The following is a 13,809-nucleotide window of genomic DNA, read 5'->3' on the forward strand; positions in this document are numbered from 1 at the left end:
ACAGGCTGTTGTGGAAAGCCAAGCAGAGCAGCTTTCTCACTAGGCTCTCAAGGGCAGAAGAGTTGGGATTTGCAGTGTGTGGATAGAACGATGAGGAGCTGGTCTCCCCATCTATTTCACAGATAGTGGGACTGGAAGCAGGAAGAGGGACTTTATGTTTCAGGTCCTCCTGAGGGGAAGTTAAAGAGATCCAAGAGAGGTTTCCTATTTCAGCGATCTTAGAGTCCATGGCAAGTAAATTCGTATTCTATTGCTGCCGAAAATTAACCACAAACTTTGCAGCTTAGAACAATACCCATTTAGGGCGCCTGGGTGGCTCAGTGGGTTAAGCCTCTGCCTTGGGCTCAGGTCATGATCTCAGGGTCCTGGGATCGAGCCCCACATCGGGCTCTCAGCTCAGCAGGGAGCCTGTTTCCACCCCCCTCTCTTTGCCAGCTTCTCTGCCTACTTGTGATCCCTGGCAAATAAATAAATAAAATCTAAACAAAACAAAACAAAACAAAAACCAAATACCCATTTATTCACAAATCTGTAGGTCGAAAGTCTGGCACTGTGTGCCTGGGCTTTCTACTCAGGGAATCACGAACCTGATCAAGGCCGAGTTCTCTGGGAGGTCTGGGGTAAAATCCACTTCCAAGGTCATTCAGATGATTGGCAGAATTCAGTTCCTTCCATTTGTAGGACTGAAATTCCAGTTTCTTTGCTGGCTGTAAGCCAGGAGCCAGCCTCAGGTCCTAGAAGCTGCTTGTATTTTTGCCATGTGGCCCCTTCCATCTTCCAAGTTAGCGACAGAGGACCTCCACCATGTTGACTCTCTCTCACACTTTGAATCTTCTTTGCCAGTTAGAACCCCATTCCATTTAAGGGCTCGCCTGATTGGGCCAGGACCACCAAGGATAATGTCATTTTAAGGTCAGTTTATTTGGTACCCTAATTACATTTGCAGCATTCTTCTACACAACATCTAGATTCGTGTTGGATTGAATAACGAGGAGAAGGTATGTGTACACCATGGATCCTCGGGACCATCTTAGAATTCTACCTACCACAGACAGGGAGCCAAGAAAGTAAATAATCCCATGAGAAAAATGCCAAACCAAGAGCTACTACTAAGAAGTGCAGTTGGAGCTCAAGGGAGGGAGATGCGGTGGCATTATTGTTTCTCCTGCCCAAAAACCATTTACTGTGGTTTAGGAGTGACACCTGAATTTTCCTTTGGGAACCAATCCGCCTTCATCCTCAGTTCTAGGGCTTCCAGCTCTACCCTCAGTTCTAGGGCTGGCCAGTCAGACAGCATGGTAACTCCAGATCACAGCCATTAGTTCAGGGATAAGCATATACATGTTTGGCCAATCAGAGTCTGCCTTGGGACTTTTGCCAGAACTTTTGGGAAAGAGACCCTTTCTTCCCACTGGTGTCACCAGGAATGCAAGCCCAGAGATGTTGTTGGCCATCTTTGTCACTGCTTGGGGAGAGTCTGCCTGAGAACGAAGCCTACACACAGGAAAAGTGAAACAAACAGGGAAGGAAGGAGGGAGGGATGCTGCGGGGGTCAGATATTCCCTGTCGAGCCTCACCTCCTGGTATGCATGCTTTGTATAGTCTCTTCCCACACCAAGTCGAAGTCAGAGCTGTTCTTTGTATCCAAGAGAATATGGCGGAAACCCAGGTCATAAAAAGGATTGCTGTTTCTGCCTTGGTTTCCTGGATTGCTCCCTCTAGGAGAAGCAACTACCGTGTTGTGAGGTCACTCAAGCAAGCCTACAGAGAGGCCCATGTGAAGAGTAAGTAAAATCACCGGCCAACAACCAAAGCCAGTCTGAATGGGCCACTTTGGACGTAGACACTGCAGCCCCAAACGACATCTGGTCTGCAGCGTCATGGCAGACCTTAAGCCAGAACCATCCAGCTCAGTTGTTCTGAGGTTTTTTTTGTTTTGTTTTGTTTTGTTTTTTAAGGTGTAATTGATTCTTGAACTTCAGAAACAGTGAGAAATGATAATTGGTTGTTGTTTTAAGCCATAAATGTTTGGGTGATTTGTTACCCAACAATTGATAACTAATGCAGATGGACTGATTCCTAACGACTCACCCCAACCCTCAGCTGAGGCAGGAGTGGGAATGTGATCCATACCTAGCCAATCAGAACACTGCCTCTCTCTGCCCTCAGTGATTGGTTCAAAATGAGCACCTGATCCAAATCAGACCAGTCAGAGGCAACCCCAGGATTTTTGCGGGAATCTTCAAGGTAGAGGCTTTCTCCTCCCATAGAATTTGCCTCATTGGGTGCTTGGGTGGTTTAGTCATTAAGTGTCAGTGTTTGGCTCAGGTCATGATCCCAGGTACTGGGTTGAGCCCCACATCGGGCTCCCTGCTCAGCAGGAAGCCTGCCTCTCCATCTCCCACTCACCCTGCTTGTGCTCCCTCTCTCGCTGTGTCTGTCTCTGTCAAATAAATAAATAAAATCTGAAAAAAAAAAAAAAAGTTGCCTCATTCATAAAAAGTGAGCATGGGGCTGCTGGCAGCCATCTTTAACATCTTAGAGAGTAAACCTGAGAATGAAGACAATGCAGATTAAAAGCAAAGTCAGAATATGGGAAAGACAAATTTTAAGTGACACTATCTGAGACCTGGGATCCAAAGACACATAAAATCAGAACTACCACCTCTTCTTTTCAGTTACTTGAACCAGTAGATTCCCTTTTTTTTTTGCCTAAGCCAGTTTTAGTCATAACCAGAAGTCCTAACTGTTGCAAGACTTCATGTATTGTTACCAGGAAGTTCCTAAAACAAAACAAAACAAAACAAAACGAAACAAAACAAAACCTCTCACAATCAATCTGTAAGTCAGTAGTTTTAAGTAGGGAAATAATGACCATAGAAGCAGGGACTGGAAGAAAAAAACCAGCAGTGAACTTGAATCAGAAAACCTTCAGTTCCACCTTGGCCACTGACCCCCACCCCACAGTGTGACTGTGGGTCAGGGGCTCAGCTATTAAGCTTTTTAAATTTTTAAAAAATATTTAAAAAAGATTTTGTTTATTTATTTGACAGAGAGAGAGAGAGAGAGAGAGAGATCACAAGTAGGCAGAGAGAGAGGCAGGGAAGCAGGCTCCCCGCCTAGCAGAGAGCCCGATGTGGGGCTCGATCCCAGGACCCTGGGATCATGACCTGAGCCGAAGGCAGAGGCTTTAACCCACTGAGCCACCCAGGTGCCCCAAAGCTTTTTAAAAAAATTTCAAGTTAGTTAACATATAGTATAGTATTGATTTTTGGAGTAGAATTTAGTGATTCATCACGTATGTATAACACCCAGTGCTTATCAGAACAAATGGCCTAGAGTCCATCACTCATTTAGCCCATCACCCCACCAACCTTCCCTCCAGCAGCCCTCAATTTGTTCTCTATTGTTAGGAGTCTCTTATGGTTTGCCTCCCTCTCTGTTTTTTGTTTTTGTTTTTGTTTTTTTTTAAGATTTAATTTATTTATTTGAGAAGGATACAGAGAGAGAGAGAGAGAGAGAACATGAGTAGGGGGGAAGGGGCAGAGGCAGGGGGAGAAGCAGACTTCCCACCGAGCAAGGAGCCCCATGTGGGACTTAAACCCGGGACTCCAGGATCCTGACCTGCACCGAAGACAGACCCTCAACCGACTGAGCCACCCAGGCACCCCTCCCTCTCTGTTTTTATCTTATTTTATTTTTCCTTCCCTTCCCCTATGTTCACCTGTTTTGTTTATTAAATTCCACATGAGTGAAATCATATGGTATAATCAGATGGTATTTGTCTTTCTCTGACTGGCTTATTTTGCTTAGCCTAATACACTCTAGTTCCAACCATGTTGTTGCAAATGGCAAGATTTCATTATTTTTGATGGTTGAGTAATATTCCTGTGTGTGTGTGTGTGTGTGTGTGCGCGTGCGCAGGCGTGCACCACATTTTTTTTTTTTTTTTTTGGAGAGGAAGAGAGAGAGGAAAGGATGGGGGGGGTGCAGAAGGAGAGGGAGAGAGACAAACTTAAGCAAGCTCCATGCCCAGTGCATAGCTGGATGCAAGGCTCAATCTTACTACCCTGAGATCATGACCTGAGTCAAAATCAAGAGTTGGGGGCTTATCCAACTGAGCGACCTGGGGGCGCCCCCACATCTTCTTCATCCATTCATCAGTCAATGGACATTTGGGCTCTTTCCATAATTTGTCAGCCTCTATGAACCTTAACCACCACACCTCTCTAGGGAGGGAGGGACACTCACTGCCTGGCCAGTTTGTTGAGATGGCTGAATGGGGATGCATTTGAAAGGGCAGAGCCTGGGGGCACCTGGGTGGTACAGTCCTTCAGTATCTGATCCTTGTTTCCAGCTCAGAGTCCTGATCTCAGCAGAGTCTGCTTAAGACTCTTTCTCTCCCTCTGCCTCCCCCCAACCCTGCCCCTGCTATCTCTCTCTCAAATAAATAAGTCAGGAAGAAAAAGAAAGAAAGAAAGAAAGAAAGAAAGAAAGAAAGAAAGAAAGAAAGAAAGAAAGAAAGAAAGAAAGAAAGAAAGAAAGAGGGAGGGAGGGGGGAGGGAGGGAGGAAGGAAGGAAGGAAGGAAGGAAAGAAAGCAAGCAGAGCTTCGCATATGGTTAGGACTCAATTTACAGAAATTTGCGAAGAAACTTTCCCATATAGACACACTCCCCCTTCTCAGCAGTTTCTACACAACTGCCCCAGTTCTTCCTGAACATCTGGATGTCTTCCAACAACTTATACTAGAGCAGAAAGGCACCGTTCTCTTGCCCTGGCTTCCATCTTTGTACAGCTGGGGCATGGGTCTATGGGATAAGAAGTCAGAAGCCATCAGGCTCCTGCTCACAGATGTCTGGATACCCAAACACAACACCCCACCTCTCTCACAGAGACTTGGGGCATAAATTTCAAAAGGTGGCAGAACTGCCTGTTCAAAGACAAGTTTAGGGGATCAGAAAGTACTCAGCCTATCATCCTTCACTCCTCCTCAGTTGGTGGCACCGTTTTTCTCCGTTATTCAGGCTGTCACCATGGAACCTTTGTACAAATGGAAGCCACTCCTTCCTCCAGACTAGTGCTATCTGGCAGAACTTTCTGTGATGATGCAGATATTCTCTGTATTGTCTAACACGGTAGCCACACGTGTCTATTGGATCTCCTCAAATGTCACACCCTAAGACCATTATCCCCTCACACTTTAGTATTTTGTATTTTAGTATTTTGTCTTATGTCTTAATTGCACTTATCACTCTCTGCGACCATCCTGTTTGATTATTTATAGGACTAACCTTTACCACCCTTCTAGCATGTAAGCAGAGAGCTTGGCTGACACTACTCTTTTCCCCAGCACCGGATTCAATGCCTGGCATAAAGCGAGGGCTCTGAATTTGGGGATGAATGAATGGATAGGGATCAGAGAAACCTGGCTGAACTCGGCTCTGCCTTACTCTTACTCGCTCAGTTTAGGCAAGTCTCCGTTTTGTGTTGTGTGAAGTGGGAGCGGAGCGAGTAGGATGTTGGCCTTGTTTTCTTCCAAGCTTCTGGCCTCTAGCCAGCTGCTGGACTTCTGGCACTTCTGTTCACCACCTGTATAATGGGTGTGAGCTCACCCCAACGTCTCGGGGTGGTAGCGCTGCCTTATAAGGCAGCAGAGCCCAGGGCGGGCTAGGCCGTGTGGGTGGAGAGAAATCACAACATCCGGCTGCAGGGGCGGGGCGGGGGCCGGGAGGCCGAGGAGCCGCTGGGGAGGCCAACCACCTCCTCGGGTCCTCTCCCCGCCTCCGATGTGCGCTCTCCAGAAGGGGCCAACCCAAAGGAATACGGCTGAACACATGGCTCAAAACAGTTCAAAGCCGGCCCGCAGGAGGCCCAAGACAGCAAACCTCCGCAAAGCCCAGGCTAGTCACAGGGACCCGGGCCACACCATCTGCCCCAGTTAAAGTGCAGCGAAGAGAAGGACGGACGCCCCTTTTATCCAATTAAACATCCGGCCTCCGGGGCGTGACCCAGAGGCCCCACCTCTGTTGTCCTAACAGAAGGCTCGGCCCTAATTGGCAGTTAGCTGTCCTACCAAGGCCCAGAAATTCGAACCTAGGGGCTGAACCCCACCTCAGACCAACCAGGAAGAGGTGACGTATGAAGTCCCGCCTGCCTGCTCCTTTGGGCGAATCCCTGGCTCGGAAGGCGGGGGTTAATAAAGAGGCTGTCTAATGGGAAGACGGCGCGGGGAGCACCCGCCTGGTTACTGGCCGCGTAAAGTAAACAGAGGGCAGGGCTGGGCGGGCCGGCGCCCGGGTGGCCCCCCAGGAGGGGGCGGAGTGTGCGCGGCGGGCGGCGGCGGCCGGGGAGGCCCGGGAGGCCGCGGTGCGGTCACTGCGAGCCGAGCCGAGCCGCGCCGATCGCCCTCCGGCCCCGGCTCCCGCGAGCGATCCCGGCCGGCGGCGCGGCCCGGCGGGCCCGGCGGCGCCGCAGCCCATGGAGCTCGAGAACATCGTAGCGAACACGGTGCTACTCAAGGCCCGGGAAGGTGAGGCGGCCGGGTGCGGGGAACACGGGCGCGAGGCCTCCGAGCTCCGCTGGGCGCCCCAGTCTCCAGATCCCGCAGGGCAGCGCGCTCCGCGCCCCGCATCCAGCGCAGAGGCGAGCCCTTCAGGCCGGTTGTCCTCCGCACCTGCCCCGGGGTGCCGCGGCCCAGGAAGGGGCGGGAGTCAGGCCACCGCCCTCGCGGCGCGGGCGGCGGAGGGGCGGGGGTGCGGTGAGGGAAAGAGAGAGGAAGGAAGAGGGAAGGGTGGGACCTGGGTCCTTGGAGAGCCTCTCTGAGGCCTGTCCCAGGTGATAGGTGAGAAGATGCCCCAAGAAAGGGTAGCCTACCCCACGTGTCTCAGGCCCAGATCCTAGCGCCCAGCCTGGATCCGCACAAAGTTGGTGCAGGATTAAGGTTGGAGAATGAATGAGCGGAGCCACTACGGTACCACAGCCCACCTGGTTTGGGGGTAACTGCTGGTCACATAGGTTGCTTTGTGCTTCAGGACACTGGGGACAGAGGTGAATGGGTCATGATTTTTGTCCTCAGGAAGCCCACGGTTTAGTGGGATAAACGGGCACAGAAATAAGTGGAAGCTGTGTTTTGAAGGCAGAGAGCATGTGGGGCTGGCAGGACTTAGTGCAAGGCCTGGCAGAGGGAGCAAGTGTGGTGAGTGTGTACCGAGCTTCTCAGGACTTCCGCCCCAAATGTTAGGAGACACCTGCTCTCTGAAGGTCCTGTGAGACACAGAGGACCAGACCAGGTCCTCACTGCCTTCTGGGCAGTCTGGCCCTAACCTGCCATGGTCCACCTCAGTAACATAATCACGGAACACTCATTCTGTGCCCTGTCCCGTCTAGGGTGCTGGGGACCAGCGGTGAACAAGACCCTTCTTTTTTGAACTCTAGGGCAGGGAGGTCATGACATGGTCATTTTCCACTCTTTGCTGGGCTTCCAGGCTGAGTCATCTGCTTCACTTTTCTGCTCCATTTTACAGATGGGAAACAGGCTCAGACTAGGGACTAGCCCCCAAGTCATACAGTGAGACTGTGGTTGACCCAGGCCTAGGACACAGGATGTCCCCAATATAGTCTGAAGGCAGCCCAGAGGAGCCCTCAAATGGCACAGCATCTGGTACCCCTTGCCTGCCTAGTGTGTGTTGCCCCCTGGGAGGTGCTGCCTGGAAGTAGGCATGGCAGGCTGGGTCCTTAGTGCCCAAAGCCTTCCTTATCTCCTGTCCCTTATCGAGTCTCAGGGCTAGGCCTTCCTCCTAGCCTCTGGGGGCATCTGCCGATTCTGTTCTGCCTCGTCATCTAGCCAGCTAGGGAGGAGGGGTGGGGAGAGCCTGGCCAGGCCTCCCTCCCTAGGGCTGTAGCCAGTTCGGGCCTCAGGCCTGCTGGGAGCACTGCCTTGACCGGCTGGAGAGTATGACACCTCAGGACAGGCTTCCTCAGGCCTGGGTGAGGTGTCGTGGGGTATGGCCAGACCTGGACTGCTGCCTTCCCTGGAGAGCCCATACCCAACCTGGTTCTGCCCCTCCCACCTGCATGGTTCTAGACAAGTCTCTTCTCTCTAAACTTCAGTAACCCTTTTTGGGGAATGGTTGGGGATGGGACATGAACACTAAAAGAAATCCCTGTTGTCACTGAGCCCTAAACTCTGGCCCATAGACTGGTGGCATTGGAATCCCTTCATCAGCTGGCTGACAGCTTGGGGCCTGGCCTTTGCCACCTCCCCAAGGGGGTCTGAGGCCCTGAGTGGTTTGGGAGCCCTCGGATGGCTGGCATGGCATGTTTGGGGTGGGGAGGAAGCATGGGTTGTGGTCCTAGGGAGCTGGGTTTGAATTCTGCTTCTGGCACCTCCAGGCTTGGTTATCTTGGACAAATTAATTCCTCATTTCAAGGCCTCCGTTTTCTCATGAGGTTGTACCTAGTGTGGCAGCATTGCTGAGGATGAAGTAGGGCAGCACTGGTGGGGGAAAGAGGGGAACAAGCCCTTGTTTAGTCCTCCTTCCTTGCCCAGGCACCCAGAGGCACAGGGAGGGGGCCAGCCTAGGCCAGGGAGGAGTCCCACTGACTCTTGGTGGCAGTTCCAGGACAGGATATTTGCATGTGACTCTTGCTGCTGCCTTGATGTGGCTGGGAGGAGGGGGAGGAGGAAGTAACTGGTGGGGGGAGGCCAGCGGATGGAGGGTTGGGTGAGGGACCTGTGGGGGTGGGGGAGGAGTTCCCCTTCTGGGGAGGCCTTGCCCAGGCTTGGGGGTGGGGGTTTGTTGCTCATTCACAGTGGAGCAATGACTGTGGGGTACGCTGGGTGCAGGCTGCTGCAGGGCTGCTAGTGGGTTTCCCAATGGGTGTCCTGCAACATTTCCTCCTCCAGGCGGCTTAGGTCACAGAATCCAGGGAGGCACCCAGCTCTGCCCCATCCCTGGAGCAGCCCCTTCCCCTGTGCCACCTGCCTTCTAGTCAGGCCAGATGAAAATAAGGCTGGCTAAACCGAGGGGAAACTGAGGCCAGGCAGGGTAAAGTGGCTGCCTGAGCTTGACATGAGTTGTTGGAGCCGAGGCCCTCCTCTTGCCCCAGCCCTGCAGAGTACTAGACACAGACTGTCCCTGTCACCCTGACAACACTTCTGGAGGCGGCTTTGGATCCAAAATACCTATGAGGATATAGAGATCCATAGAGGGCAAGTGATGGGCCTTAAAGTGTGAATTAGAGATTCAGACCTTTGTGGGGCTCCAAGACTCCGGCCCTTCCATTTTCAACCTCCTGGCCCAGGGGCCACATCTGGCTAGCTCTCTATCAGGTTTCATTCATTTGGCTGCAGTGGGTTTTTACAAAAAATACAAACCAGTATTTCCCGTAACAGTCCAGATTCCCAGATTCCCAGCTAGCCACACTGAGCCTGCATTCCTGCCTGGCAACAACCCAGGCATGCGCGGCCCAGTTCACCACACTCCCCACCACTCCCTATTGTCTCCCACCTGGCCCACATTTACTGTCCCATCTGGCTCTGTAGGCACCTGGGCTGCTACTCTGGTCTCAGCAGCTACAGGTAGGGAGTCAGCTGGGTAAAATGAGGCAGGTATCAGAGCCACGGAAACCCTTGTGTACTGAAGTGGGCACCCCGAATGCCAGCCCTCTTGCCACCACATTGTTCGAGTCTCTGATAGTTCTGGTACAGGGCCAGATAATAGGGACCTGAAGCCTTCCCAGGGACCCAGGCTGCCCTATGCCTCTGGCATGTCTCAGGCGTGTCCCACATGTCCTGGAGTCTCTTCCTTCTGTGCCTTGACTTACCTAGTTCCCACCACTATTATGTCCTCTACTTTCTTCTCCTGGGAACCTCTTACCTGGTAGGAAGCAGCTAAGGCTTCCTGGAAGCCCCCCCTCCATACACACCATCCCCATCCCCTACTCCCAGTGGCCTGTCCCTGCTACCCTCTTGGCTCTTCCGGCTCAGGACCCCCCCCCCCAGCAGGAAGGCCCAGGGGACTGTGTGTGTCCTGGAGTCCAGCAAAGGCATGCTGATGCATGTGGGATGAAGACCTGAGGTGCCTCCTAGAGTGGGCTGAGCCCAGAAGGCCTCCGGATGCCCCACGTGGGGAGGGAAGCGGTGGGACTGGAGACCCAGCATCCGTTTGCTCCCACAGGTGGTGGTGGGAATCGCAAAGGCAAAAGCAAGAAATGGCGACAGATGCTGCAGTTTCCCCACATCAGCCAGTGTGAAGAGCTGCGGCTCAGCCTCGGTGAGGCCTGGGTGGAGACTCGGGGTGCTGGGGAGAGCCTCCCCTGAGACCTCAGCCTGGGGCAGGCAGGGTTGGGGGGTTCTGGGGAGCAGGAAGATTGAGGCTGCACCACCCAACCCAGTTTCAGTTCCTGGGTTTGAGATGGGTGGAGAACACAGTGCAAACAGGACAGCAGAGGTGGTTGGGTGGGTGGGTAGTAGGAGTAGGGCAGGGTCAGATTTGGGACAGTCTGAGAAAGCAGAGGGTCAGGCCTAGGGTTTGAGGGACAGAGGGCATAGCGGAGGCTGGAGCCAGCCCAGACGGGGACTATGTGAGGATCCCCAAGCCCATGTTTAGCACAGGCCACCTCAGAGTGGTATGAGTGGCAGGTGTGGGGGAGGGGGCAGCAAAACCTAGACCAGAAGGGCCAGGACCCCTGCTTATCTTGGCTGAGGCCCCAGGTCTGCACAGCACCCAAGGTTACCTAGGCCCCTCTGACAGCTTGCACGTGGGCAAGGAGTATACCATGGCTGCTTCCACGGCCTAGGAAGGAGGCCCAACCTCGAGCTCGCCGGAAGCCACAGCTTCCTCCTACACTTTCGCCAGGCAGGCAGCAGGTTTGGGCCTAGCTTGGGTCGGGCCGGAACCTCACAAACCACACCCAAACCCAGCACTGTGACATCTGTAGCTGGTGTGAACCAGGAGATAGCAGGTGGAGGTGAGGGCCTAGCTCTGGGGGCATACTCCTGGCTGTGTGACCTTGAGGTAATGACTTGGCTTCTCGGCCTCAGAGTCCCAAGCTGTGATGGAAATAAGAGTAATGTCGGCATACCTGGGTGGCTCAGTTGGTTAAGTGTCTGCCTTTGGCTCAGGTCATGATCCCAGGGTCCTGGGATGGAGTCCCACATCCGGCTGTCTGCTCAGCAGGGAGTCTGCTGCTCCCTCTGCCTGCCACCCCCCCTGCTGTGCTCGCTCTCTCTGGCAAATAAATAAATAAAATCTTAAAAAAGAAAACAAAAAGAGTAATGCCCACCTCAGTGTTGTGGTGAGGGTTCTAAAGGAGATAATGGCTTCCATACTACAGGGCTGGAAGCTGCTACTGGGGCTCAGGGCCTGGTGGTATGGACCGGAGGGCCCCACCGGCAGGCTCCAGGTCTGGGAACCCAGTAGCTCCTACCCCTGCTTGCAGAGCGTGACTACCATAGTCTGTGCGAGCGGCAGCCCATCGGGCGCCTGCTATTCCGTGAGTTCTGCGCAACGAGGCCCGAGCTGACCCGCTGCATTGCCTTCCTGGATGGAGTGGTGAGTGCAGCCCAGGCCAGCCCCGAGGGTGGGCAGGGGCCCCTAGGCCAAGTGTGTTCCATCTCCCCACACCTGTTGTTCTGCCCAGACCCCAAGCTTCCCTGCCTTCCACCCTGCAGGCCGAGTATGAAGTGACCCCCGACGAGAAGCGGAAGGCCTGTGGGCGGCGACTAGTGCAGAATTTTCTGAGCCACACGGTGAGTGAGCAGTGATGAGGGAGGACAGCAGTGGGCAGAGCTCAGTGATGGGGAGAGGAATGACTACAGCCTGGGCAGAGAGTGCTCTGGAGCTAGTCCAGGTTCACCAGGCAGACCTCGGGCAGAGAGCCCAGGAGGGTGGGCCAGGCCGGGCAGTCTGCCAAGGGTTCTGCTTCACCCTGCCTCAAGGGTAGCATGGAACTGAGTCCAGCAACTGGGCAGGCTGGCGCAGCACTCGCCTACAGCAGGCCAAGGGAGCCCCCTGCACTGACCACTTTATTGCCTGTCCCTAGGGTCCTGACCTCATCCCTGAGGTCCCCCGGCAGCTGGTGACTAATTGCTCCCAGCGGCTGGAGCAGGGGCCCTGCAAAGACCTCTTCCAGGAGCTCACCCGGTAAGCCTCTCCCTGCCCACAGGCCTGGAATTGTGTCCTGAGGAGGGGGCTTCTGTGGGCCTGGAAGGCTGTGAACAGTTCAGCAGCTGGGGAGGGAGCTCAGCCTCCCACCCTGGCTTTGCACATGCTGTGTGAGCTTGGACGGGTTGCCTTGCCTCTCTGTGGGCATCTTCAGCTTCTGCGGGGTGCATGCCTCCCGCCTTATCGGGTTAGCAATGCACATAACAGGGGTCTGGCCCAACAAGCTGAGAACCTGGGGGTTCAGAGGCTGACCCACGGGCTGGGCCCTCTCAATAGGCTGACCCACGAGTACCTGAGCATGGCTCCTTTTGCCGACTACCTCGACAGCATCTACTTCAACCGTTTCCTACAGTGGAAGTGGCTGGAAAGGTGAGTGCCTTGAAGGCTGGGCCTCGGTAGGCTAAGTTGCTGGAACTCTCACAGGCCTTGGGCCCCTGCTTAGCCAGTGTTTGCTCTGAAATCCCTTGCCCACAGGCAGCCAGTGACCAAAAACACCTTCAGGCAGTACCGAGTCCTGGGCAAAGGCGGCTTTGGTGAGGTGAGTGGCCAGGCCAGAGCCCCTGATGGGGAGGGGAGGTGGGGTACAGTGGGCCCTGGACCAGCACCCTTTCCCTGAACTCCTATAGCCCCAGAAAGGGCACAGCTGGTTCCTATTTGCCCATCTGCCTTGGCTCCAGGTGTGTGCCTGCCAGGTTCGGGCAACGGGCAAGATGTACGCATGCAAGAAGCTGGAGAAGAAGAGGATCAAGAAGCGGAAAGGGGAGGCCATGGCACTGAATGAGAAGCAAATCCTGGAGAAAGTGAACAGTAGGTTTGTAGTAAGTACAGACAGGAGACCCCTCCCTTGCTCCTGGCCATGCATTTGCCCTGCCCTCCCCACGCCCTGCTAGGTCTCCTCCTGCCCTGCCCCATCCCCTCCAGGCACCACCTTACCACCTTCTGAGATGCCTGGAAAGGGCGGGTTTGGGTTGTTGACACCAGGCCTGGGGAGCAGGCTGGGTCCCAAGGACTGGAACTGAGAAGGATTTTTTGGGTGGCTGGTGCCAGCCCTTTCACCGGGTGGCCTCTGGTCCCTGCTTGAGGGCTCCGGTCGCCTTGACCACAGGTGAGCTTAGCCTATGCCTACGAGACCAAGGACGCGCTGTGCCTGGTGCTGACGCTGATGAACGGAGGCGACCTCAAATTCCACATCTACCACATGGGCCAGGCTGGCTTCCCCGAGGCGCGCGCTGTCTTCTACGCCGCGGAGATCTGCTGCGGCCTGGAGGACCTGCACCGTGAGCGCATCGTGTACAGGTGACGGCCCTGGGCCTGCCCACAGGGGGCGCTGCAGTGGGGGCGCGGGCGGAGGCTGCCAAGGCACACGGGAGCCCGTTTGAGCCCTGCCACACTTGCCCATGCCCAGTGCACTTGACCGCCTCTGGGTCTGGCTCACTCCCGTGAATGCTGGTGTTGTCACCCCTCTCTGTGTGACCCTGGGTTAGTCGGCTCCCTGCTCTGTATGCTCTTTACTTTTCTGGGAAGCAGAGACTCTTAATTCCTGCCTTGCAGGTGGTTTTAGGGGCCAAATGAGATAACGAGGTAAAGTGCACAAAGCCCGGCGTTAGGCGCTTGTCAGCGGACAGCTTTGCCTGTCATTAC

The 13,809-nt window shown here is 54.3% G+C and overlaps 1 protein-coding gene across 4 annotated transcripts in view; it reads left to right on the top strand.

The window, feature by feature from the left end:
* The first annotated feature begins 6,338 nt into the window (after window positions 1-6,338).
* GRK6 (G protein-coupled receptor kinase 6) overlaps window positions 6,339-13,809 on the top strand; it is a 28,059-nt gene continuing 20,588 nt past the window's right edge. For all 4 annotated transcript variants that reach the window (XM_032851935.1, XM_032851936.1, XM_032851934.1 and 1 more), the window contains exons 1-9: window positions 6,339-6,530; window positions 10,180-10,275; window positions 11,444-11,556; window positions 11,676-11,753; window positions 12,047-12,147; window positions 12,445-12,537; window positions 12,643-12,706; window positions 12,846-12,986; window positions 13,274-13,464. In XM_032851935.1, the coding sequence (XP_032707826.1) occupies window positions 6,479-6,530; window positions 10,180-10,275; window positions 11,444-11,556; window positions 11,676-11,753; window positions 12,047-12,147; window positions 12,445-12,537; window positions 12,643-12,706; window positions 12,846-12,986; window positions 13,274-13,464 (929 nt within the window). In that variant the 5' untranslated portion in view covers window positions 6,339-6,478. The remainder of the gene's footprint in view (window positions 6,531-10,179; window positions 10,276-11,443; window positions 11,557-11,675; window positions 11,754-12,046; window positions 12,148-12,444; window positions 12,538-12,642; window positions 12,707-12,845; window positions 12,987-13,273; window positions 13,465-13,809) is intronic.

Source organism: Lontra canadensis, unplaced genomic scaffold (genome assembly GCF_010015895.1).
Source record: "Lontra canadensis isolate GAN:19392208 unplaced genomic scaffold, GSC_riverotter_1.0 scaffold5, whole genome shotgun sequence".
NCBI classification, from domain to species: Eukaryota; Metazoa; Chordata; class Mammalia; order Carnivora; family Mustelidae; genus Lontra; species Lontra canadensis.